This window comes from Triturus cristatus, chromosome 7 (assembly GCF_964204655.1).
Source record: "Triturus cristatus chromosome 7, aTriCri1.1, whole genome shotgun sequence".
In the NCBI taxonomy this organism is placed as follows: domain Eukaryota; kingdom Metazoa; phylum Chordata; class Amphibia; order Caudata; family Salamandridae; genus Triturus; species Triturus cristatus.
In genome coordinates, this window is record NC_140590.1 from 1,847,091,867 (window position 1) to 1,847,118,394 (window position 26,528).

The window sequence follows — 26,528 nt, forward strand, 5'->3', positions numbered from 1 at the left end:
GTGGTGCAGATGTGAGGTTCAGGTGATGCTGAATGATACTCAAGTGGTGCTGAGTGTTGCTGAGGTAGTGGTGTGCTGGTGTAGAGGTGATACCTAGTGTTACTGGGGTGGTGCTGAGTGATGCTGAGGTGGTGCTAAGTGCTGTGTTGAGGTGATGATCTACTGATGCTGAGGTGGGGCTGCATAGGTAGTGGTGCACTGATGCGGAAATGGTGCTCTGCTGATGGTTATGTTGTGCTGCACTGGTGCTGAGGTGGCGTTGCGCTGATGCTGGGTTGGTGGTGAACTGATGACGAGGTGATGCTAAAGTGATGCGGTGGTGCTGAGTGATGCTGGTTCATGCTCAGGTGGTGCTGAGATGTTGAGTTGGTGCTGTGTTGAGGTGATGCTGTGCTGATGTTGCAGTGGTGCTGCATTGGTGCTGAGTTGCTGCTGAGATGGGGCAGCCTTGGTGCTGAGGTGGTGCTGAGCTGGTGGTGGTGCACTGATGCAGAGATGGTGCTGTGCTAATGCTGTGATGCTGCTGCACTGGTGCTGAGCTGGTGTCCAGCTGGTGCTAAGTGATGCAGATGTGGTGTTGTGCTGAGGTGGTGGTGCACTGTTGAGGATATGGTGCTGTGCTAAAGCGGAGGTGGTGCTGCGCTGGTGCGGAGGTGGTGCTGTGCTAATGCTGAGTTGGTGGTGTACGGATGAGGAGGTGGTGCTGTGTTGATGCTGAGGGTGCTGAGTAATACTGAGGTGGTGCTGAGGTGGTGCTGAGGTGGTGCTGTGGTAGTGCTGAGTGGTGTTGAGTTATGCTGAGGTGGTGGTGCTATGGTGGTGCTGAGTGATGCCGAGTTGGTGCTGTGTTGCGGTGATGCTGTGCTGATGTGGAGGTGAGGCTGCGCTGATGCTGTAGTGGTGATACATGGGTCTTGAGTTGCTACTGAGAAGGGGCTGCACTGGTGTGGTGCACTAATGCGGAGATTGTGCTGTGCCAATGCTGAGGTGTTGCTACGCTGGTGCTGAGTTGGTGCTGTGCTGATTCTGAGACATGTGGAGGTGGAGCGGAGTCATGCTGAGGTGGAGCTGAGTTGTGCGGAGGTGGAGCTGCTGCTGCACTGGTGGTGTTGAGCTGGTGCCCAGTTGGTGCTAAGTGATGCTGATGTGGTGTTGTGCTGAGGTGGTGGTGCACTGATGAGGATATGGTGCTGTGCTAATGTGGAAGTGGTTATGCGCTGGTGCTGAGGTGATGCTGTGCTAATGCTCAGTTGGTGGTGCACAGATGAGGAGGTCGCACTGTGGTGGTGCTGAGTGATACTGTAATGGTGTTGTGTGATGGTGCTGGGTCATGTTGAGTTATGCTGAGGTGGTGGTGCTGCGCTGGTGCTGAGTTGGTGCTGTGCTGCGGTGATGCTGTGCTGATGCGGAGGTGGTGCTTGCTGATGCTGAAGTGTTGCTGCATGGGTCTTGAGTTGCTGCTGAGTTGGGGCTGAGCTGGTGGTGCACTGATGCGGAGATTGTGCTATGCTAATGCTGAAATGGTGCTGTGCTGATTTTGATGTTCTGCTGCGCTGGTGCTGAGTTGGTGGTGTACTGAGGAGGTAGTGCTGTGCTGATGCTGAGATGGTGCTGCACTGATGCAAAGGTGGTTCAGCACTGGTGCTGCACTGGTGCTACACTGATGAGGAGGTAGTGCTGTGCCAAACTCTTCATTACCCCTTTACACAACCATTCCTCCAGAAGACTGAGGTCTGAATCTCTAAATCTACTAGCCAACCACCCAGACAGATTCAGGAATGGCTGTGGAAGAACTAAGCAATCCTGCAACCAGGAGCATGGCTCAGTGAGTCACTGACAAATGTGGTGAACTGAAGATCAAATCACAGCAAGGCAGGCTCAGCTCTCTATCACTTCAAGGTAAGTTAAAGGAGTGCCATAAACTGGGTAATATTAATATCTGTTATTTACACATGCTTAATAATTACACAAGTGCGGAATTTTGTGATGTATAAAATTAACGTTATTAATTATCGCTCAAACCTTTCAAACCACTTCCTGGCTAATGGCAAGGCTGTAGGAGCCCTTCTATTTATGGGTAGGAGTCACATGAACCTACCTTCCTACCTGCCTCCACTGCTATCTGGCACATGTATCAGGTTCCATCATTCTGGTGCAGCACCCCTTCTTCAACTTCCTCACTGGCATGTAGAACCTAAAATGACCAATGCTGATTCCTCTTGAAAAAGCACTTTGTGCTACAACTTTACAAACATGGATTTGGTGAATGTATTGAGGAATACTGAACAAAAGAAAAAAGAGAAGGGCGGACTGCTTGAATTAATCCCAGCCACTGCTAATTCCTCTAACTGCAGTCCAATAAGGAATATGCTACTTACCAGTATGCATCTGTTCTTGGCATGTAGAGCTGCAGATCTACACACTTTTGCATAGATTGCCACCTGGTGTTCGGCCCGGATGTTTGCAGTTTGTTTTTTCTCTTGGAAAGTGTTTGGAGTGTTCGGTGACTCCTCCCTTGGTTAGTATTGCGCATGGGCTTAGGCTCCATCCTCAAATTGTTTTTCGCCAACAGGGAAAGATGGAGCGTAGTAATAATAGTGAAGAAACCCATGTGTGTTGTATCTAAATAAGATAGACTGGAACAGATACAGGTAGCGGGGAGGCGGGTGGGCGTGTGTAGATCTGCAGCTCTACATGCCAAGAACAGATGCATACTGGTAAGTAGCATATTCCGTTCGAGGCATATGAGCTGCAGATTACACACTTTTGCATATACTATATATCAGTTCCCAACCCTAGCGGCGACCACCGGTATCTGTTGCAGTGGTTTGAAAAAGTGTTTTTAGTACAGCCTGGCCCACACTAGCTTGTTGCTTGGTTTGCACATCTACACAGTAATGTTTAGTGAAAGTGTGCGGTGTTGACATGTAGCTGCTTTGCAGATATCATCTAATGGGATGTTCCCTAGAAAAGCCATAGAGGCCCCTATCTTTCGTGTAGAGTGGGCTTTAGGGGGAACAGATAGCGTGCGTTTTGCCTTGTGGTAGCAAATCTGTATGCATTTTACAATCCACCTAGCTATCCCTGATTTAGAGATGGGGTTGCTTTTATGTGGTGAAGAGAAAGAGACAAACAGTTGTTTTGTCTTTCTGAAAGGTTGTGTTCTCTGGATATAGTAAAGTAAGGCCATTTTAACATCCAGTGTGTGTAGAGCCCTTTCTGCAACAGTTTGAGGTTGCGAGAAAAAAAAAACGGTAATTCTACCGATTGGTTTAGATGAAACCGGGAAATGACTTTGGGTAGGAATTTTGGGTTAGTACGGAGGACAACCTTGTTCTGGTGCATTTGGAGAAAAGGTTCTTGTATAGTAAGTGCTTGTATCTCACTGACCCTTCTAAGGGAAGTGATGGCTACAAGGAAAGCTGTTTTCCATGTGAGAAATTGCAGTTCACATTTATGCAAAGGTTCGAAAGGCGGTCCCATTAGCCTTGTGAGAACTATATTTAAGTTCCACACAGGTGAGGGTGGTACTCTGGGGGGAATTATTCGTTTTAGGCCTTCCATGAAGGCTTTAATGGCAGGCACTCTGAAAAGTGATAGGTGCTGCCTGTTTTGTAGGTAAGCTGCAATTGCTGCGAGGTGTAGCCGAATGGGGGTATATGCTAGATTACACCTTTGTAGGTGGAGTAAGTAGCATATGATGTGTTGTATAGACACGTCTAGAGGATTGATTGTGTTGTTATGGCAATAAACAACAAATCTTTTCCACTTTGCAGCGTAGCAGGCTCTAGTGGTAGGGCGTCTAGCTTCACTGATGACGTTCATACAGTCAGGGGGAAGGTTAAGGTATCCGAATTCTAGGATCTCAGGAGCCAGATCGCAAGGTTGAGCTGAGCGGGGTCCGGGTGTCTGATCTCTCCATGGTTCTGGGTTAGGAGGCATGGTGAGAGGTGTAACTTTTGGTGTGGCACTACCGAGAGTTCCAGCAGCGTGGTGTACCACGGTTGTCTGGCCCATGTTGGAGCTACTAGAATCAGTGTGAGGGAGTGCTGTTGTAGCTTTCGCGCCACTAATGGAATTAGTGGGAGAGGTGGAAAGGCGTACGCAAATTTGTCTGACCAGTTCATCCATATCGCATTGCCTTTGGACAATGGGTGTGGGTATCTGGCGGCGAAGCTTGGGCATTTTTTGTTTTCGTGGGTGGCGAAGAGGTCTATGTGTGGATGCCCCCACATCTGAAAGAACGGGTGAAGAACCTGCGGGTGAAGTTCCCACTCGTGGATCTGCTGCGTCTGTCTGCTGAGCAGATCTGCCATGGGGTTTTGGACTCCTGGGACATGTTGGGCTAGGAGAAAGATTTTGTGTGGAATTGCCCATCTCCATATGCTCTGTGCTAGTTGAGAGAGCTGTGGAGAGTGTGTGCCGCCTTGTTTTTGAATGTAGTACATGGCTGTCATGTTGTCTGTGCGAATAAGGACGGCCGTGCCTAAAACCTGTGTCTGAAAGGATTTTAGGGCTAGAAAGATTGCCAGTAACTCCAGATGGTTGATGTGGAGTAACTTTTGTTGTGGCGTCCATGTGTCCTGCACTGTGAGGTGTAGTAGATGAGCTCCCCAGCCGGAGAGCGATGCGTCCGTTGTTAGGATTATTTGTGGAACCGGGTCCAGGAACGGTCGACCTCTGGAAAGATTTGTGGTGTTCCACCACTGCAGAGAGCGATGGGTGCGACCGTCTACCAACACCAGATCTGTCAGTTGCCCCTGGGCCTGGTTCCATTGGCTTGCATGAGTCTTGCATGAGGCACTATGAAAATGCAAGAGGCCATCATCCCTATTAGTTGCATAAACACTCTTGCTGGGAGAGAGTGTTGAGGTATGAATCTTTGACGCAAAGCCTGAATGCTTGCAATCCTGGCAGGATTGGGGTAGGCTATGGCTTCTGAGGTGTCTATGGTGGCACCGAGGTATTGCTTTGTGTGGGATGGTATTAGCTGGGACTTTTGGTGGTTCACTGTGAAACCTAGCTGGTGAAGTAGTTGGATTGTAGTGGCGGTGTGATGTACACATTGTTGTAGGACGCTGCTTTTATTAGCCAGTCGTCCAAATATGGTAAGACGTGAATGTGCTGTCTTCTGAGGTGTGCCGCCACTACCGCTAGGCACTTGGTGAATACCCTTGGTGCTGTTGTGACCCCGAATGGGAGCACTTTGAACTGGTAGTGTTGCCCGTCCACTACAAATCTGAGGTACTTTCTGTGAGCATGGTGTACCGGAATGTGAAAGTATGCGTCTTTCAAGTCCAGTGTGGTGAGAGGAGCGGAAGTACCTGCTGAAGTGTTACCATGTGAAAATGGTCCGAATGTATGTATGTGTTTAGAGGCCGGAGATCTAAGATAGGTCTTAGAGTCTCGTCTCTTTTTGGTATCAGAAAATATAGGGAGTAGAGCCCTAAATTTTGTTGACTGGCGGGGACTTGTTCTATCGCCTGTTTTTGTAGGAGGGAGATTACCTCCTGTTTTAGTAACGTGGAATGTTCTTGTGACATTGGGCGTTGCCTGGGTAGAATGTTTGGGGGGGTAGATGTCAATTCTAGGCAGTACCCTGAACGAATAATTTGGGTCACCCATCTGTCTGAGGTGATGGTCTCCCAGACGTGAAGGAAATTTTGTAGCCTGCCCCCGACCGGAGTGAGATGGTCTGGAGGGAGCAGGGGGAAGTCATTGGGTAGGCGGTGTGGCAGAGCGGGTGGTATTGGTTTTGCCTCTGCCTTTATTGTTATTGCCTCTATATCCGCCTCTTTGATAACCCCTTGTGAAGGTGGATTGAGCAGGGGATTTGTAGGACGTGGACGCGCTATCTGAGGAGTAGCCTCTGGCCGTGCCCCAAAAGGAAGAGCAGTGAAAGGAGCACCTAGGAGGGTGTGACTGCAAGGCTCCCATAGATTTCGCCGTATCTGTGTCTTTCCTCATCTTCTCGAGGGCCTCATCTGCCTTTGGACCGAATAGATGTTCTTGATCAAATGGATGATTTAATATGGAGGCCTGTACCTCAGATTTAAACCCTGAAACTCTCAGCCAAGCATGGCGACGGAGGAGGACGCTAGTGTTAATGGCCCTGGAGGCTGTGTCTGCTGCGTCTAAGGCACAGCGTATAGAGGTGTTAGCTATGGTCTCACCCTCTTGAATGAATTCATTGGCAATATTTTTGTATTTTATTGGGAGATGGTGCATGATGGTTTCTAGTTCATCATAATGCGCTCTGTCGTATCTGGCCAATAGCGCTTGAGTGTTGGCGATACGCCATATATTGGCTCCCTGTGACGCAGTGCGCTTTCCTGACGCGTCCAGTAGGTTTGACTCTTTGTCAGGTGGTGGTGCTTTGCCTGACGCCTGGGAGTTTGACCTTTTCCGTGCCGTGGAGACCACTAGGGAATCCAGTGGCGCTGGCCCTTTGATATAGGCAGGATCTGTGGGGGCAGCTTTATACTTTTTTTCTATGCGTGGGTTAATGACCCTAGCCCTGACTGGGTCTTTATAAACCTCTGGCGCATGTTTTATTAGCCCCTTGAGCATAGGTAGTATGGAAGTAGACCTATCTGCAGTTTTAGTCTAAATGACCGACCACTCAGACTAAAACTGCAGCGGATTCATTATATGTCCTTTCTGCAACTAGCTGTTTTTATCCTTTTTTTCCCTGCACCTAATGGAATAAAACTGTATATAGGTAGCTAGAGGAATTTTTTAACTAATCACAAACACTTGAGCACTCCTCACCTTTTTTGTACTCCTCCCTTTTTTTCCCTGATCACTACTGGAACGTCCAGTGGTTCCCTCCGGGTTGGAGGAAGCATGGGAAAAACCCTATGATGATGCTGTCACGTATTTAAATATCAAGGCGGAGAACCAAGATATACCGCCCACGAATTGTCTTACGTGAATGAGGATTTTTTTACCAAATATCGGAAACAACTATCTGAACCCTGGTGCCAGCTACAAGTGATCCATTCCACAGGGGAATTTGGACCCACATCGAGGGCACTTCTTGAATGGAGTTCTTTCCATCAGCCGGGACCGGAGCTTGGATAGGCCTGAAGGCCGCCGTCGACTACTGGAATCGAAGATGTGTCGAAGAGAAGGTGATTGAGGAGCTCAGGATCTGAACAATACCGCGATGAGCGAGGATTCCGCTTCGATCGTCGAACTGGAAATGTTCGGAACCGGAGCGCGAAGTATTACATCCGAGCCCAATGGCAGAAAAAAAACAATCTGAGGATGGAGCCGAAGCCCATGCACAATACGAACCAAGGGAGGAGTCACCGACCTTGTGACTTCCAAACACTTTCCAAGAGGAAAAACAAACTGCAAACATCCGGGCCCAACACCAGATGGCGATCTATGCAAAAGTGTGTAATCTGCAGCTCATATGCCTCGAACATTATATTATAGCCCACCATGCCAACCCAGATACGAGCTAGCCATATACAGAGCAGTCTTGGACCTGTTCCAATAGGAACAGTTCAGTCAAAACCACCAGGAAAGATCCCCTGAGTAGGAAAACCAGCAACCCCAGACTGGTTTTGGTTCATTTGAGCCTCATTAGTAGGGTGCAGCTTGGTTCCAGTGGCGCAGTGAGCACAGGTTCCATATTTGGGCATACCCTTACACCTAGAGCGTTGCACTCAGGAATACCACAAAGTGATGGGTATGTTTTATTTAATGAATTAATTAATTAATTAATTTAAGCAACTGGTAATCACCTTGAGTCACAATCCAGTACATCTGTCTTTGTCCACCATGCCAATTCAGACAGGAACCATCCATACGCAAATCAGCCCTGGGCCTGCTTCAATTGGTACAATTTTGCCTGAAATGCTAGTCAGGTCCCCTCTGAGCAGAATCACAAGAAAACTTAGACATGTTTTAGCCTATATGGGCCTCGTCAGTAGGTTGCAGCTTGAGTCCTGTAGCATAGTGCACATGGGACCTATGTCTGGGCATACCCAGCTTACTACTTTGTTACTCCAACCTGTACGTGCTACTTATCAGCTGCTGCATGCCCCCTGAAGAAGGGTGCATGACACTCAAAATGCATTGAAATTCATTCAAGAAACAGCTGCCATCATATGTTTTGACTGGACCCTGTCCATAAATGAGGTTGAGCAAATAAACGATTTGTTTGAATTCACATGAGTTTTTGTTGAAAGTTATTGGTTACATTTGTATGAATGTATTAATTTGTTGAGATTTAGCCTACGGGCTTCAATGGTTTGAGCACTCTGTTTGCAGGCAACCACCAGTTACCTGGGACATTTGTAATTCACCTTACGGAGACGGGCTGGCTCTGTCAGAGTATCACAACTAACCCGAGTGTTCTGAGGAACTTCTAAAAGAATTTGAGTGCACGGCATCAGTTCTTGCATATTTGGACAGAATGTGCTGTACAATTGCTTTGATCTCAGAAAAGGACAAAAGTATCAATCACAGATGCACATCAATACAACCAATTAATGAAAGTTTCTTCCAGAAATATTTTTATTCAAGGAGTTTAGCGAATGTGTTCTTAAGGTTCACTAACTGCATCAGGACAGAAACATAGAAATACCCAAGTATTGAAGCACCAAGTACTAGATTAGATAACTTCAAAACACTGTGAAGGTAGATCTTGGAAGAAAATCAAACATATCCCAAAACTAGACATACTGCTGCTGAGCAGTGTGTTTTTCAAGAGTTTCTCTGACACCAAAACTGTGAGTTTTTTATGGTTTTACCTGCAGCTGTATTCATGTTTTCTTTCCTCTCAGATTCACGAAGGTCAACAGAATAGTTTGCTTCTGCCTTGTTGATAAATGAAAGGTCTTGTTTTATAAACGCATTGCCTAATATTAAAAGAAAAATAAAGAGCTATGTTTAACAAAATTATGCCAAAAGACAAAAGAATACATTTTCAATCTAGTTTTGTAAACCAGTAAGCATGGCCAATGCATCAAACTGAAAGAAACCACCTAAGAGGTGATATAAACTGCTGAAGCTGTCAAGAGGAAATGCAGAAATATTAGAACAGTTTTGGAAATATGTAAAATATTGCCTTAGTTTGGTGACAAATCTATTCATCATCATCATTAAGTCTTTAATTCGATTAAAATAATCATAAAAGACAGCACAAACAGTATTGGGTTAAAATGCTAAAAATAAGAACACAGAGCCGTAAACAGCAATCATAAGAAATATCGCTAAAAACATTCATTAGTACTAGAGTTTGTATCATATAAAAAGGCTCAAGAGTACAAAAACCACAGTAAAACCATAGAAATACATCGATAAAATGCGAGACAAAATAATTCAACACCGCTGTAAGTTCATTAACAGAGCCACACTAAAATAACTTTACGTAAGAGTAGTTATAACTAGACTTGGGTTTCTCTTAGTTTTTTGGGACGGCTAAGCCAAGCCCATTTCAAATATTTTGCCATAGCAATAACTATTGGTTCGTTAATGGATGTCTGCAGAATCCTTAGCGCCTCCGTGGCAGATCTAGTACCTAGATTCATACAGATAGGTTTCAACCATTTAGTCCTGGGTAACTTATAGGCCGGATACACAAAGAGGATATGAGATATGGATTCCGTCTGGGCCAGGCAAACAGGACAGTGATCTGGCCCATGCAGAAGCCATTTACTTGTAAAGGTGTTGATCGGAAGAGAGCCAACCCTAAACTGGTGGTATAGTTTCCTACCCATTGGTTTTAGGATGACATCCCAATAAGCTTCAAGCACAAAGTCCTGTTTATGCGTCAAAAAGTCCCTCGACAGGGTGGGCCTAATAGTAGAGGAAAAATAATTACTCTTAACCATATCTCAATAGGCAGCCTTAAACTCCCTTTTTGTTGGAAATGGGTTTTCTTCAGGGTGCTCCCATAGACCACTCATCCCCATCCCACACAGGGTGTTTTTTACATTCTGTAGCCATTTTATCTTACCCAAACAACCAACCCCCCTGAAATCCAGAAGAGATTTGGCATATTGGGAAAGCTCTGGAGTGACCCAAAGCCGTCTCCAGAATGCTACTGGTCTATACTGGGCTAAATCCTCAATATGTAAGCAACCCAAATCCATAAAGAGGGGCAACAGTGGTGAAGATTGCAGAAGACTCGCGATAGCTCTGACAAATTTATTCTGGGCTCGTACCAAGATGGAGATGTTCTCATAACTCCATAATTCGGCACCATATACGATTGAAGTGGTGACCTTGGTGGTATATATTTTAAGAACAGGGGCTATGGGCTTGGTAAACGAGCGGCTAGGTTCTTTCACAAGAGCTCCTGCCAGCTGTACGTGTTTTAAAGCTAGCAAATCAATGTGAGGTTTCCAGTTAAGCTTCCTGCCTAAGGTAATCCCCAGGTACGCAAACGCATCTGTCTGTTCTAAAAGGGCATTGTTCATGTACATACTGCTTTTAATGATCTTGTGTTTGTGAAAAACCATGAACTTTGTCTTGTCCACATTTACCACCAGCCCATGATCTTGACAGAACACCTCAAACCTGGACAAAGCAGCCTGCAGCGCCTTCTGTGTCTTAGATAGGATCAAGGTGTCGTCTGCGAACATGAGCAGTGGTATCCTCAGCCCCGCCAAACTCGGGGCATCGGTATGACATGTGGAGTAATAGTGGACCACCCTATCAATAAACAGGGAAAACAATGTGGGCACCAGGACGCATCCCTGGCGCACCCCCTTTAGGACAGGGAATTTATCGGTGACCTCACCCTTTGAGCCCCACCTAAACTGTGCATAGTTCGATGTGTGCAATTTGATTAACATGGCTAATAGCTCCTGTGGCATCCCTGCGTCCGAGAGGACGCTCCACATTTTATTGCGGGAGACCAAGTCGAATGCAGACTTAAGGTCGATAAAAGCTGCATATAGGGATCCTCCCCCTATGTTAACTACTTTCCAGTAAATCATAACAAACCTAAAAACTTGGTTGATGGTGCTAGTAAAGGGGCGAAAGCCAGCCTGCAGTGGTGATAAAATCTCATACTCCTCGCTCCACACTTGGATTCTACTGAGGACCAACCTGGCAGTTAGTTTCTGCATTGAATCAATAAGGCTGATAGGCCTGTAATTGCCAGGTAGCGAACGATCGCCCTTTTTAAAAATCGGAATAATGACTGCTCCAGACCATGTATCAGGGATGGGTGCTCCACTAGCTATGGCGTTGGCTAAAAAGGTGATGTAGGTGACCCAATTCTCTTTGTCGTGCTGAAACAAGTCCGCCGGTATACAATCCGGACCTGGTGCCCTTCCTTTTGGTATCAAAGGGAGAACCTTCTCTACCTCAGAGCTGTCAAACAATAAAGTGGTGGGGGTGAAACCAAGTTGGGGGTGAGTCGAGACATTATTTGAATTAGAAAACTGTGCTTCTAAGTACGCAACCCATGATTCTGGTGCTACATGATTGACTGGTATGTGTGGTGTTCCATTGCTTCCCCACTTAACTTACTGCCAGAATTTGACCATATCCCTATCATTACTAGCTTCATAGAAGTCAAGCCAATGTTTGTCGTTCCACTCCTTCTTTGCTGTTGATTTGGTTGCTTTATACCTGGCCCTGGCAGATCTAACCGCGCCTATATTTTTGGCTCTAAGGGCGTTCGTTAGCACCCGGTATGCCACTCTACATGACTTATTGTACCAGGAGGCCATTTTGCACCAGGCTTTTTCTTCCTTGAAATAGGCTTGATAAAAAAGGGTTTTAAACTAGAGAATAGTTCACTATGGACATTTGGGACAGTGCGGTTAATGTCCTCCTGGGTAGAACAGTTGTTGAGAATAGCAACCGAATGAGCAACCATAGATTTCATCTGCTCCAGGTCCCCTTCTCTTTCAACGATCCTTGCCCATCTGACTCTCATATCATCATTCGAAACTACTGCTTCCAGTTGGGTGTGGGCAACATCCTTATTGTCTAATTGGCTCAGAGCCTTGAGTGTTAATATCAATGGGTCATGATCACTTTCAATCTATTCAATTACATAATGGTTTTGTAAAGTGACAGCATATCACCTTCTGAACAGTTGTCTCAATTCTTCAAAGTTAGACTGAGGTTGTTTTTGAACGATGGACCAAATACTCTGATGGTTTTTCCCGTGCTTCCCTATGTGACTGAAGTCATACTTGATAACTCGCGTGGTAATGCCCAACCCAAGGACGTGACCAGAGTTAGAATAAAGACGAGTTTCACCTATAACTAGTCTGAATTGGATGATTCCTTCCATGGGAGCCAGTGGAGCGCCTTCGGGGCTGGGTCGCTTGCGTCTGGATCCTCGGAAGCTTCAGGATGTCTTTCTTACGTTCTATAACATTACCTGTGGAACAATAGAAGGAACTATAGATTGCTACACGCAGATTTTCTCCGAGAACGTATGCTCATTCAAGAATCAAGCTGCTAGTTTTCTTTTGGGAGAACATGGCTTTCAGGAGTTGGAGTATGGGAGGAAAAATCTACTTAGTGAGAAGAAGTTTGGATACATGTGGTGTGAAGCACAAGGGGCTCTGGATCTGGTTTTATGGCCTGGAAAGGTGACACTTGTGTTGGCTTTGAGTGAGAATAGTGGGTTTACTGAGATACTATGAAATCATCAAAAAGTATTTGAGAAAGTCCTGGATGAGATGGATTTTCCAACAGATGTGATGCCCCAGGAAAGGCTGCTGAGGTTCCTAGTGTGAGACAATGTTGTGAAACTGGTTTCTAAACACATGCAACTGTTCTGGAGAGAAACGATACCATCTATGACCGTGAGCTGTTAGCAACCAGGCGACGGGTGTGGCAAAGATGCCGACCAGGGCGGTCGCACTGATCTGAGCTCTGTTACCTCGACACACCATACAGCATCCTGAACAGATTCCCCCACCCTGCTGCCCTAGTCCTCATCTACTGGCCGCTTTGCTACAGAATGGGGCACCTGAGAGTGCCTGCTGCCCTGTCAACACACCAACCTCCGGTGCGGCCTGGTGTGCTCAGGCAAGGTGCGGCGTGAATTTTCCTCAGGGTGTGCCCTGAGCAGACCTCCTTCAATTGGCGTGCAGGAAGGTATCTTGGGTGAGGCAGACCTCCCCCCCCCCCGCTCTCCCTGGGGACATGTGGCAGCAGCTTTGAGACAGAGGAGCACCACAACATGTGAGAGGCTGAGCCCGCTGCCTGCTTTGTGGGCTGCGCAGCAACTAGGCCTGGCGATGGTGGCCGAACCACGATCTCGATTGCCAGATATCCTGGGAGTGGGGGGTGTACCCTGCCCAGCATGAGATGCGGCGAACTCAGCTGCCCCCCCCCCCCCCCCTCTCCAGAGATTAGAGGCAGCATCGGGGGCAGAGGCTCGGGGGGCAGTGCGGCCTGCTGGTGAAAGGCAGCCTGGAGACAAATATAGGGGTCTCATGTCCATCTCCAGGCACCAGAGAGACACCGGCAGTTTGTCAGTGCGCAGAAGAGGGCACCCTGCAGCAAGAATAGGAGGTCAGGCCCAATGAAGGGGCAAGCAGCTAAGGAAAGGGCACAGGTGGTTGGTGTGGTTGAGCAGCACAATGTGCCTCCCCCTGGTGCACCAGAGGGTGGACAGCTGGTTCCCTCGGATGTCAACCTTGCATTGGCAGACACTCTACTGGGGAGACCATGACGGCAGAAGGAGTGATATGGCTTGCCTGAGCCCGGAGATATTTGTGAAACCTGGGGTGTGTTGGGGGAAAACCCTCAAGTACACATTAACTCAAAGGATTTCTGCCATAGGTGAGCACATCCAAAACAGGGACTTCAATGTCATACAATGGGCTGACTGCGTTTTCCACCTGGCCTCAGATTTTTTCCATCAAGCAGGGACTAGAAGGCCCGCCTCCCGTTCTCCATACTCGCTGACAGACCACAGTTATGAGCCCTGCAGTGCTTATGGCGGAGTGCCCGTAGAGGCCCCTACCTGGGAAGGGGAGTTGTTATTGTATTGCAAATGTCCTTAGGTTTTTTGAGTTGGCATGATGTTGGCAGCTGTGGTTGTGTTACATGGGGGGTGGGGCACTTGCCTGCCTAGGGGTCACTTGCCTCTATAGTGCCACGTCTTATGACAGGAGACAACAGTTTACAGTATTGAAGGTACGCTAGGAGGCTATGCTTGGGGTGGTTCTTTTGGTCGCACAGGAGGAGCAGTGTTGAGGCATGCTTCAGCATATCTCTACCAACTCCAGACTTATGTATGTCCAATTTAACTTTTGACACCAATGGTTCAGTGAGGAGCTAAAAGCGTTACGCCTAGTACGCAGACAGACTGAAAGAAGCTGGCGTAGACAGTACCTGGAAGCAGACAGAGCAGCCTTAAAAACTATACAACTCCAATATAAGGCAGCCATTAGGGAAGCTAAGGCGAAATTTTATGCCAATTCCATTCTGCAGGCACCCAATGGAACCAGGGCACTTTTCAACATCGTCAGAGACCTTGGTAACCCGGGCTGTCTGGCCAGTACTATCCAGCCATCACAAAACCTGTGCAACAAAATTGCTACTTTTTTTGTTGAGAAGGTCAACAATATCGTGGGTGGGTTCGATCAGAATGCTATAGAGCCCTCCACGATTAGCGTAGACACCGGGAGAGAAACCACTCTGAGCCATTTTACCCCCCCTACGGAGGATTCTTTTCATGAGATAGCGCGGGAGATATCTTCAGGATCACCCTTGGACCCCCTTCCTCACAAGATCTGGAAGGAGTTCGGACCTGCCCTATTTTCAGATCTGTGGCAAATTTGTTGCCAATCCCTGAGTGAAGGTACTGTACCAAGCAGGTGGAAACAGGCAATGGTCACCCCACTACTGAAAAAACCCTCTCTTGATCCCTCACTGCCAGCTAATTTCCGCCCAATTTCCCTTTTGCCATTTCCAATTAAAATCTTGGAAAAATTAGTCAGCAAATCCCTGTCTAATTTTTTTGAAGAACATCTGATCTTGGACAGGGACCAGTTTGGCTTCCGGCCGGGGCACGGGACGGAAACTGCGTTGATTACCGTTCTGGACAAACTCCGAATGCGTGCCAACAGCGGCTGCTCCTCTGTGCTGGTACTGTTGGACATGTTGGCAGCATTCGACACGGTTAATCACTCAGTGTTGCTGGCAAGGTTAGAAGATATGGGGGTGACAGGTCGCGCCTTGGAATGGCTACGGTCATATTTGACGGATCGTCAACAGGCAGTGACCTTAACACCTTTTGTATCCTCCTGGACCCCGGTTCGCCATGGAGTACCCCAGGGCTCAGCTATCAGCCCTATACTCTTCAATGCCTATCTGAGACCCCTGATCCCGCTAATAAAATCTTACGGGATTGAGGTGGTTAACTATGCTGATGACATCCAGCTAATGTTCTCCCTGGAGGGAGAGCATGCAGTGCCCATGAATTCTTTCCAGGCTTGCATGCGGAAAGTCTCAGACTGGCTGAGAGCCAACTCATTGCAGCTAAATGCCGGGAAAACGGAGTTACTGCACTGCTGTGCAGCGAGACTGCCTAAACATCTCTTGGGTGAGTTCCGACTCTTGCCGGAAGACGCCCCGACACTGCCAGTAAAAACAGTCCGTAACCTGGGGGTTATGATGGATGAAGACCTCCAGCTGCAATCTCAGGCGAACAAGACCATAGGCACCTGTATTGCCCTATTAAGAGCTTTGCGTCAAATTCTCCCGCTCCTCCCTATTGAGACCAGATCTCTGGTGGTTCAGAGCGTGATCCTAAGTAGGCTCGATTACTGTAATTCACTGTTCCTGGGTGCCCCTCGGTACACTGTACAGGGACTGCAAAGAATACAGTCCGCCGCAGCCAAACTGGCCTTGGGAAGACAACGTGACTCCTCAACAACATTGGCATTGAGGGACCTTCACTGGCTCCCGATCAATAAAAGGATCGAGTTTTAATCTCTGATCATGGTGTATAGAGCCCTCCATAACATTGGTCCTCCTCCTCTGTGCGACAGATTCTCATGGTACGAACCAAAGAGACTTCTTCGGTCCACCAGCCAAAGTTTGGCAGTGGTTACCAGAGTTAAACACACCAAGACGGGAGGCAGGGCCTTCAGTACGGCGGCAGCCCACCTTTGGAATCAAATCCCCCAAGATCTACGCCAAGCCAAATCATTGCTGAATTTTAGGAAAAATCTTAAAACATGGCTCTTTGGCAGAGATTAGAGTGTAACATTCTTGGCACAACGGCGAACGTTCCTACTGTCTCAGGTTTTTCTATAGTCTCTTAGCGCCAGGATACCCGTAGGGTGACAGAAAGCGCTATAGAAGAATTTTATACAATACAATACAATACAATACAATCTTACCTAACCCCCAAACAAATAGGCTGCATGTTCCCAGGTGCCAGTGATGCCTGCCCACACTGTTCTGCTGAGGCAGCCGATTTCATTCATATGCTATGGGATTGTGCAACTATTAATGTCTACTGAGATGGGATACTGACATATTTCAACAACACTAGGCAGACAAATAGCCAAAGATGCCATGCACCATGTGCAACCAAAAAACATGTCAGAACAAGGTTACTGATTTGGCTATTGTTTGTGCAAAACGACAGAAAGCCATGTGCTGGAAATGAGCCCTCCCGCCTTCCATCCTTATCCTTCTGGCTCAGAGATTTGCAGACTGGATACATGCATTACACCCAGGTAGCACAAGTAAAGGGAGGGCCGCTGCACTTCCTGATTGGGAGGGGTACCGGTCAGCAGTGGAGGCCAAGTCCGACGAGACACCACTCGGAGGCTGGCGGGGTCTCACACGTTAGTAGCAATGTGATATAGGCCGCCTGTCTTCTGCTGCTCCAGAGACGTTTTAAGGCATGGGCAAAGTGGGCTCAGGCCCCGGGCCCCGGCCTTTCAGGTGCCCCTGATAGATCTAACTCTGTTCTGCACACAATCCTGCCCTGATGACCTTGAATGGTTTGTAAACGTAGATTATTTTAAATGCCATTTTCATAATCTAGTTTTAATACAGGTAATGTCTGGGAGTCTATGACAGACCTTTTACAGAGAAATGTTAGGTTATGTTTTTCAACACCATGCAATATTTATTTTTAAAAAGTTCCTTTTAGATTAAAATAGGACCTTACGCATGCGAAATGGCAGTGGATTATTGAAATTATGTGCAATAAACTTCAAGAGCTAGTCCTATTTTACAATATTGAAAACACATCACTATCCCGTCATTTTAGCTGGAGACACCTGTAAACTTTGGAGCGGTCTGCCCTTGAAGTGTCAGTGATCTTGCGAAAGAGATCACGAGAAAGCTGACATTGGATCATAAATCCGAAATTGTTCCGATCAGGGGCCCGAAAGTTACATTTGGCCCAGGGCCCCCAAAATCTTTAAGATGTCCCTGTGCTGCTCACCCCCTCCCCGGAACGCCTCTCTTGTGAAAATCATCCAGATAATAATGATACCAACCCCCTGTGCCGCCCCCCCTTCTCCTTCCCATCAGAGAATCCCCCAGGAATGAAGTATGCGGACGACACTAAACTATCGAATGTTTCGGTAACAGGTTGTTGTCTTGGGGTTTATTTCTCCATGTGCGTAGGTCTGTTTCGGTCGGCGGATCCTATAGAAGTGCAGTCGTAATGCAATGGGCACTGCACCCTCTGACCTTGCTCACAGGTGAATGTTCACTGGTACAATCAGATGTTCAGATGCGAGGGTGGCTGGCCATGCTATCATTTCACAATGTAACTGTTTTTCTTCAAATTAATAACGATATATGTGAGAAGTAAACTATTAGCAACCAGGAGGTATTTATAAATTGCTTACAGGGTTCGCCTCACACCATTCCTGTGTTGAATGACCACAAAAGTGTAGGTTTCTTATTATTCTCCCCATACTGGGTCTTCGGGATACATCGGCGATGGACCGGTCCTGCCCCGGACGTCACCCGGATTGCTGGCTACGGCGTTGCGGTGCTTTTCCTCTGTTCTATGGCTGCGCATCACTGGCAGGTTGACACATTATCTCGGCTGGCGATTGCCATCCATGCGCCTCATGTGTGACTCCATATAAGTTTCCTTTGTGGTGCTTCCTTGTTACTCAACAACCCTTCTGTATCATGGCTCGCATTACTCCTGCTCATATGACGGGATCGCACACGGGCGATATTGTTTTACTTGTGCTAACACTGCCTGTTGGGCCAGTTGCCCTCCATGCTTTGCTCTGTTTTCCATTTCAACATTTTGTCTCTCATTAGGACACCAGAATCCTGGTGTCCCGGTGGCGCCACGGACACGAACACGAGCAGGGATACACACCACAATAGGTGAGTGCCCTGTAACTCCTTAATGTAGACACTTGTTCTTCACACTACTTCCTCATAGTGAATACCGCACTTCCAGTCTTCTGATTTTTATGATGCTTGTTTTTAATTCACATATTGAGTAGAATATCGACGAACTCTATAGTTAAGTCTATTTGCACTTGGTGACAATGGACACAGCCTTGTGTCATATTGTCTAGGGAGAGAGCACTGTTGTGTGATATCTATCTGTACAGTACTTAATCACTGCCTAGGTTTGGGTTACCTTTCTAAAAAAAAATTCTTTCCTAGGTCCCCTTAGACATATGGCGAGATCGTTTCCCATAATACGTGTGGCAGGTAACAATTGTACTTTCCGCAGTGTGTAGATAGTTGACAGTTCATTAGGTCCTGAAGAATTGCCACGGATCACTAGGACCACCAGGCATGAAACATGTTGACCATCACAGAAGAGCATAGCTAAGCTGAACCATAACGTCAGCTAGCTGCCACTCTGTCTTTGTTTTGTTTTAATCAAGTGGAGAGCCACTCCTAATAAAATCAGATTTTTTGGACTTTCCAACTTGTTTTAACCACACACACTGAATTTTTAAAACTGTATTTGTGTCTTGTGTCACTTACTGCTAAATACTTGGCATTTTAAAAGCGCACTCACCCATCAGGCACCTCCATAGTGGGTTTTGAGAAACGCCTACACAGCGACCCCTTCGCTGCAACTAACTAATCCCAAACAATCCATTTTGCCGCCATCGACGGCGAGGATTCGAGGCCACGCCTACCCTAGGCCACGCCCACCCGCCCTTCATAGTATAAAAACGCTGCTGACAGCATACACAATTTAGAACCTCGCAAACTCCTGAGGCGAAGCCGGGAGACCGCTGAATTTTTAAAACTGTATTTGTGTCTTGTGTCACTTACTGCTAAATACTTGGCATTTTAAAAGCGCACTCACCCATCAGGCACCTCCATAGTGGGTTTTGAGAAACGCCTACACAGCGACCCCTTCGCTGCAACGAACTAATCCCAAACAATCCATTTTGCTGCCATCGACGGCGAGGATTCGAGGCCACGCCTACCCTAGGCCACGCCCACCCGCCCCCTTTCTCATCCTATAAGGATGTGCAATCACCGGACGCGCAGCGGACGGGCGCAGCGGGCGCGCCGTCAGCGCGCCGAAGGCGCGCCAAAGGCAAGCCCGTCTGGGCCCGTCCGGGCCCAGACGGCCTTAGGCCTAGACACTACGCCCAACTTGCAGGAACGCATCTCGTACACCCAAGATACACTGCTTGCATGGAACCCGAAAAAACACCCCCAGTGCAGATACATCCTCAAAGAAGACGCCCCCTTTGCAGGATGTATCCTATGTAACAAACCTGAGGAAACGGAACGCCATCAAGGACTTTGGCTCGGCCTCCTGAACTGCAGATCCCTAGTAAAACACGCCCACGAAACCAACATCCTCGTCCAGGACCTGATGCTAGACATCTTGTTTCTGACTGAAACTTGGCTGACCTCGCACAGTGACTCCGACCTGGTCAATGCAACACCCCCCGGCTACCAAATTTGCTGCCTGAATAGACCAATCGGTAGAGGTGGCGGCCTAGCCATACTCCACAAAGACCATCTTAAATGTAGAATTGAATCTGGAACTGTCAAAGATTGCGAAAACTGCAATTTCACCATCCAGATCTCACCATCAATCTCCCTTTCGGGACTGCTAGTGTACCGTCCGCCAGGCCCTCTAGGAGAATTCACCAGTACGCTGATGGATCACATTTCACTCAAGACTATTTCAGTCTCGAACTTCCTCCTCCTAGGGGACCTCAACTTGCACTTTCTTGACGCCGCGGACAATGCCGCAGCCAACTTACTTGCTGACCTCACTACAGCCGACCTCCATCTGCGAAATTCTAAGGCCACCCATGAGAAAGGACACCTCCTGGACCCAATCTTCACCAACATCAAGAACCTAAATGCCCAGGATCCCACCCCCCTACCTTGGACAGACCATATGCTGATCCCTTTGCACTGGTCACTCAAAACGACACCAGCAATCAAACAGAAAACAAGGATACGAACTAGACGGTGGCACAAGCTAGTACCAGAGGAATGGGAAGCTAAATTACATGAAACCGTCGGCCCGCTATCCGCGGACCCGAACACCGCGGACAAAGAATTCAACGATTGGTTAGCCCATCCCCTGGACAGCCTCATCCCACTTACCAGTATTTTAAAACACGTTAAAAGAATCAACCCCGCTCCCTGGTACTCACCTGCCCTCAACGCCCTTAAGAAGGAATGCAAAAAGGCAGAACGCACTTGGAGGAAAAACAAGTCAACAGCAGAGAAAAGTGCTTATCAATCCTCCATGAAAGCGTATAAACGAGCCCTACACGACGCAAAAAGGGCCTTCTATGAGGAAAAAATAAAAAGCTCCGCCTGCTCAGCCAAGGAGACCTTCTCCATTCTCAAAGAGCTCCTCCATGTCCCTGACCCACCGCAGAAACCCATGGACCCCAAAGCAGCGGAGGAAAAATGTGCCAAGTTGGCCACCTTCTTTGACGAAAAAATCAAAAAAATACTTACCTCCCTTCCGGCCGCTAACCCTGACTCCTTGGAGAGAGCCAAGGAACCGCCACCCCCACCCGACAAACCTAATCTAGCGTCGTTCGGCCCTGTGACAGAAGAGGAAGTGACGGCTACCCTCACATCAATCAAGAGCGGAGCCCCTAGCGACCTAGTCCCCATACGGTTAGTCAAAAACATCACTCAGACCATAGTCCCTCAATTGACAGCCCTCATTAACATCTCGTTGGCACAGGGTGAGGTCCCTTCAAACTGGAAGGAGGCAGTCGTAAAAGGGCTTCTCAAAAAACCATCTCTAGACCCGGCAGATCTATCCAACTATAGACCCATCTCGCTCCTCCCCTGGATAGGGAAGGTCGCCGAAAAACTTACGAACAAAAAACTGTCACACTTCCTGGAGTCAAACCGACTCCTCAATGACTCACAGACAGGCTTTAGACCAGGGCAGGGTACGGACACTGCTCTCCTCGCGGCAGTAGAAAAGACCAGGGAAATCATCGATACAGGAGGATCAGTGGCAGTGGTCCTCCTAGACCTAAGTGCGGCCTTTGACACGGTCAGTCACCAGGTCTTAACCCAACGTCTCGACAATATCGGGATAAAAGACAGGGCGTTGAAATGGCTCTCGTCTTTCCTCTCCCGACGCTCCTTCCAAGTATGGGAAGGCGAAAGCCGCTCCCCCTCCATCCCCCTCCAGTGCGGTGTGCCACAGGGCTCATCCCTGAGCCCCACGTTGTTCAACGTGTACATGGCCCCACTGGAGGAACTGGTTTCACCCTTTGGAGTCACTATCATCAGCTACGCCGATGATACACAGCTGGTGGTGACGCTTTCCCACCCCAAACTAGAGCCCTCCAACCTCCACGACTGCCTCTCCAACGTACATCAGTGGATAAGTAACTCCTCCCTGAAATTAAATGGCTCCAAAACAGAGATCCTGCTCCTAGGGCATAACACCACGTACCTCCCCCCTAACATCTGGCCCGCTTGTATGGGTGAACCCCCCACCCCCAAGACGGAGGTCAAGAGTCTAGGAGTATGGCTAGAGTCAGACCTCTCCTTTAGGACACAGGCAAGAAAGACGGCCGGCATATGCTACGGACTACTTAGATCCTGCAGGAAGGTGGTCCCCCTTCTGCCTTTCCAGTCGCGTCTCTTGCTGATCCAAGGCCTAATTCTATCCAGGCTGGACTACAACAACGCCATTTACCTGGGATCCCCCGAATCCACTCTCCAAACTCTGCAGAGAGCACAAAATGCCGCAGCTCGACTCCTAACGAACACCCCGGCCAGAACATCTGCCAAGCCTGCATTGAGGTTGCTGCACTGGCTCCCTATCAGGGAAAGGATAACTTTCAAGGCCCTCTGTCTGGCCCACAAGGTACTTCACAACACTGGCCCCCCAATCCTAAATAACTGGATCACACCCTACAGACCCACGAGAGCGCTTCGCTCCGAACACGGAAACTTCATCACAATCCCCAAGGTGAAGAAGGCCCGTATAGGTGGCCGCCGTTTTTCGGTTAACACGGGAAAAATATGGAACGCACTTTACCTGAACCGAAGAGCAGAACAAAATCTCCTGCGGTTCAGAAAATCTCTCAAAACCCTACTCTTCCCCTGAGCCACTCCCCCTCCTGACTGTCTTCCCTGGTGAGTTAAGAGGTTTAGCGCTGGGATACCCTCTGGGTGACTACGCGCTCTAAAGAAAAAAAAAAAAAAAAAAAAAAAAAAAAAAAAAACACACGCATTCACATCTACACCACTAGACTCCTCTCACACACACTACACCATACGGCCAGGAACAGAAGATCTCCGCTAAAGAGCCCCTTTAAGGGTGCCCGTCGGGCATTGCAGCGCCTGCCCGACGAGGAGCAGGTCCATATGATGAAGCATGACACCTAGCTTGCTGGGTGTGTGAGGACCCTAGTTTCGAATAGAGGAATTCCTCTTCCACACGGTCTCCTCTCCACACTTTTACTCTCTCCTTTCTCTGAGGAACTGCATACTCTTTCTCTTGATATGACTAACTGGGCACGTATGCTGGACCTCCTGTAAAAAAGCCCACCAGTCCCCCTTTTGATAATATAGTTAATGCACGGGCCTTCCCCCGTGGGACGTTGTTCAGGATACCATACGGGGCTAATTGCACTGAGTGGACCTTTTTGTTTCAAAACCGCTGTATACCTAACGGCCGCTTTGTGTTGACCTACCTACCATGGAGGACAACTTAGGACTCAGCTTCAATGATGAAGCTGTAGCCGATATTTTAAGAAAAACTCCCTCCCTTCTTGGGGCCGGGGGTTCCGTGGCATCAGGGTCACAATCAGAAGACTGGACCTCACTCACAGCATTAAAAAGGGAATGGGTCAAAATCACGCTTCATGGGGCATTGATGACGGAATATCTACGAGCCAATATAGCTCCTAGTGGACTTATCATCAACGTTTTTCCAAGGTTATTTCTGGAAGACCCCACTTTCAAGAAAGAATGGTGCCTAGTCTCTTGGAAGTGCACCAGAGACCTCCTGGTTCTCATTATTAATACGGCCCAACGATTAGCAGATGCCCTATTAGCAAGAATTCAGGCAGCAGAGAGTGCACTCAAATCCACAACCCAGAACACCGCTTTCAAAGCGAAACTGGCGGAAATAAACAGTGAGATCACTGATAATAAGGAATATCTACTCAAATTAAAGATAGCTAAATTACAGAAGGATATTCAGAAATTTGATAAAGAGAAGATCTATCCCTATCTGAGAGCAGATTTCCAGACAACTAAGAATAGTTATTCATCTGATGACAGTTCCGATAACTCAAGAAGGGGATCAACGAATAGTGACTCGAGCTCAAACAGTTGGGGAGGTAATCAGCAAAAAAGGAATTTTCCATCTTCTTACCCCCATTACAATAACGCACCTGTCTACACAGGTCCACCACAACCCCCCCTTTTGGCAGTTCCCCATGTATCCGCATGGACAGCCCCAGTTCTATCCCCCCGGCAACCCTCCTTTTTTAGACAGAGGTTGGGGCAGAGGAAGAGGGCGAAAAAGAGGGGCACCAAAGGCAGTTCAATGGCAGGATCAGGAACAATTCCCGGCGGCACCCAGGGGCAGGACCAGAGGGAAAAAGAACTAGTGGTGAATCTGTCTGATAGACCCTTGAGTCCCTTGGAACAGGCAGTCCTCGACAAGGGACTTGGATATGTGCCTACACCAAGAACAGACAGATTTAGAGATAATTGTGAAATTCATGAATTCCTCAGAAAAATACGCTTAAAAGCATTTTTTCAAGACCAACCAGCTGTTGAATCCACAGACACTGGTTTACGTAATCCATCTAGATTCACTCCCACTAACAGTATGGTCCCTCCGGAAGTACTTACATTTGAAAAAGCTGTTCTTCGTGAGCTGGGCACGATTCCTGCTAGACATACTTTCCACAATATGTCCAATGCGGAATTGTCAGCAGCGAGAACCTTAGCCAATGATAATAACATCACTATCAAACAGGCTGACAAGGGGGGTGCCACTGTGATACAAAATACAACTGATTATGACTGAGTGTAGACGACAACTTGACAATACAAGGTATTACACTCCTATCTCTATTGATCCCACACCAAGACTTACCACCAAGATCGCCACTATCACCTTTGAGGCAGAAAGCAATGGGTGGATCAGTAGAAAGGAAGCTGAATTTCTCAGTACAAAGGATCCTAAGATCCCATACTTTTACACGTTGCCCAAAATACATAAGGGCACAACACCGGTCCCAGGGTGCCCCATTGTATCTGGTATAGGCTCACTTTTGGAACCCCTGTCCAGATTTGTTGACCATTTCTTACAACCTCTGAGCAAAAAAACTCCCTCTTATATCCGTGATACGACGGATATCCTACAGGTTATAGAGGAGATACACGACACAAGCAATATTGACCTATTGGTCACACTGGACGTGGAAGCATTATATACTAATATCCCCCAGCGTGCCACTCTGACGGCAATTGAGAATGTCCTCATGAGAGAGGAATGGACTTCACCTACCCCCATTTCCTTCATTATGGAATGCGCCACACTGGCTCTAACGGAGAATTATTTTGAATACAACAAACAACTGTTTCACCAATCGCAGGGCACTTCGATGGGGAGCACCTTTGCCCCTAGTGTGGCCTGCATCTACATGGCCACCTTCGAGGAAGAAGTTATTAGACACCCCAGCAACCCTTACATCAACAACTTAACCTTGTGGAGGCGCTTCATAGATGATATTTTAATCTTCTGGAAGGGGGACCAGCAAACTTGTCTAGCCTTCTGCGAATGGATTAACGCACAGAATCTATTTCTGAAATTCACACATACCCTTTCTGACTCCTATGTGCCCTTCTTGGATCTCAAGGTTACACTAGATGACACAGGCCTTAGCACTACACTATACAAGAAACCTACAGACAGGAATAGCTTGCTTCTATACAGCAGCCACCACCCTAGGGCCCTCAGGGACAATTTGCCCTTCGGGCAGTTCCTCCGTATCAGGAGGAACTGTTCTTCCACTAATGATTACTTAACTGAAGCCCACCAATTGAGTTCCAACCTTAGACAAAGAGGTTATCCTGAACGTCAGGTAAAAAACTCACTTAAGAGGGCACGTAATAATCCATGAGAGACCCTACTACAACCCAATAATAGGGAAAATTCAGAGACATTGACCTGTGTCACATCCTTCACTCCTGACTCTACATGCATAAAAGGCATAATCAGGAAACATTGGGGGATTCTTACTACGGGTGATCTCACTAACCCACCTCCACGTTTTGCTTTCAAACGCACTCAAAATTTGAAATATATCCTCATTAACACAAGACCTAGACAAACTGACCACCAGGATCAGAGAACCCTCTGGGGTCTCCCCCCAGTGAAAGGACACTACCCCTGTGGTTCTTGTGCTGTGTGCCACCAAACTGCAGTGATTAAAGATGTGGTTTTTTCAGACTCCTTCACTTGGAAGATTCAGAGACATACCAATTGTAACACCACTCATTGTATCTACTTAATCACCTGCCCATGTGAAAAGAGATATGTGGGCATGACCATGAGACCAGTAAAGATACACATAACAGAATACAATAGTAATGTGAGATGCTAGAAAATTACCACCAAACTCTACACTCACTGCAAAGAGACTAACCACAAACCAGACTCCCTTAGATGGCTGGTACTTGAGACTCACCCTAGGATCACACAGAAAGCTTTGTTCAAGATCGAACAGCGATGGGTGCATCGTTTGAAGACAGACCTAGAAGGCCTGAATGACCAAATCCCATGGGCAGTACTCACGGATAGATAATATAGGTTTTCTCTTTCATTGCTACTCCGTTAGCTGTTTCAGTGTCCTATACGGAGCGGACTAGCCATGTTTGCACACTACCATGGGGTCCTTCCCCCTTTTTGTAGTTGAGCGTAACTTCTGCTTTTGTTACCTTGTGGACACTTTTGAGGTTCACTTATCTATATGATTGCTATCCATCATTTACTTTACATATTTTTGTAGTTTATAGTGATCACGTTTACCCACCATGATTGTGATCCCGTTCCTTTCCTTTCCTGTGGTTATATTCCCACTCATTCC

At 47.5% G+C, this 26,528-nt stretch overlaps 1 protein-coding gene across 1 annotated transcript in view; it reads right to left on the bottom strand.

Annotated features, from left to right (window-relative positions):
- Window positions 1–26,528, bottom strand: part of LOC146813426 (uncharacterized) — a 125,834-nt gene that overhangs the window by 42,507 nt on the left and 56,799 nt on the right. The window contains exon 6 of the mRNA XM_085620192.1: window positions 8,766–8,873. Coding sequence (XP_085476318.1) covers window positions 8,766–8,873 — 108 coding nt within the window. The remainder of the gene's footprint in view (window positions 1–8,765; window positions 8,874–26,528) is intronic.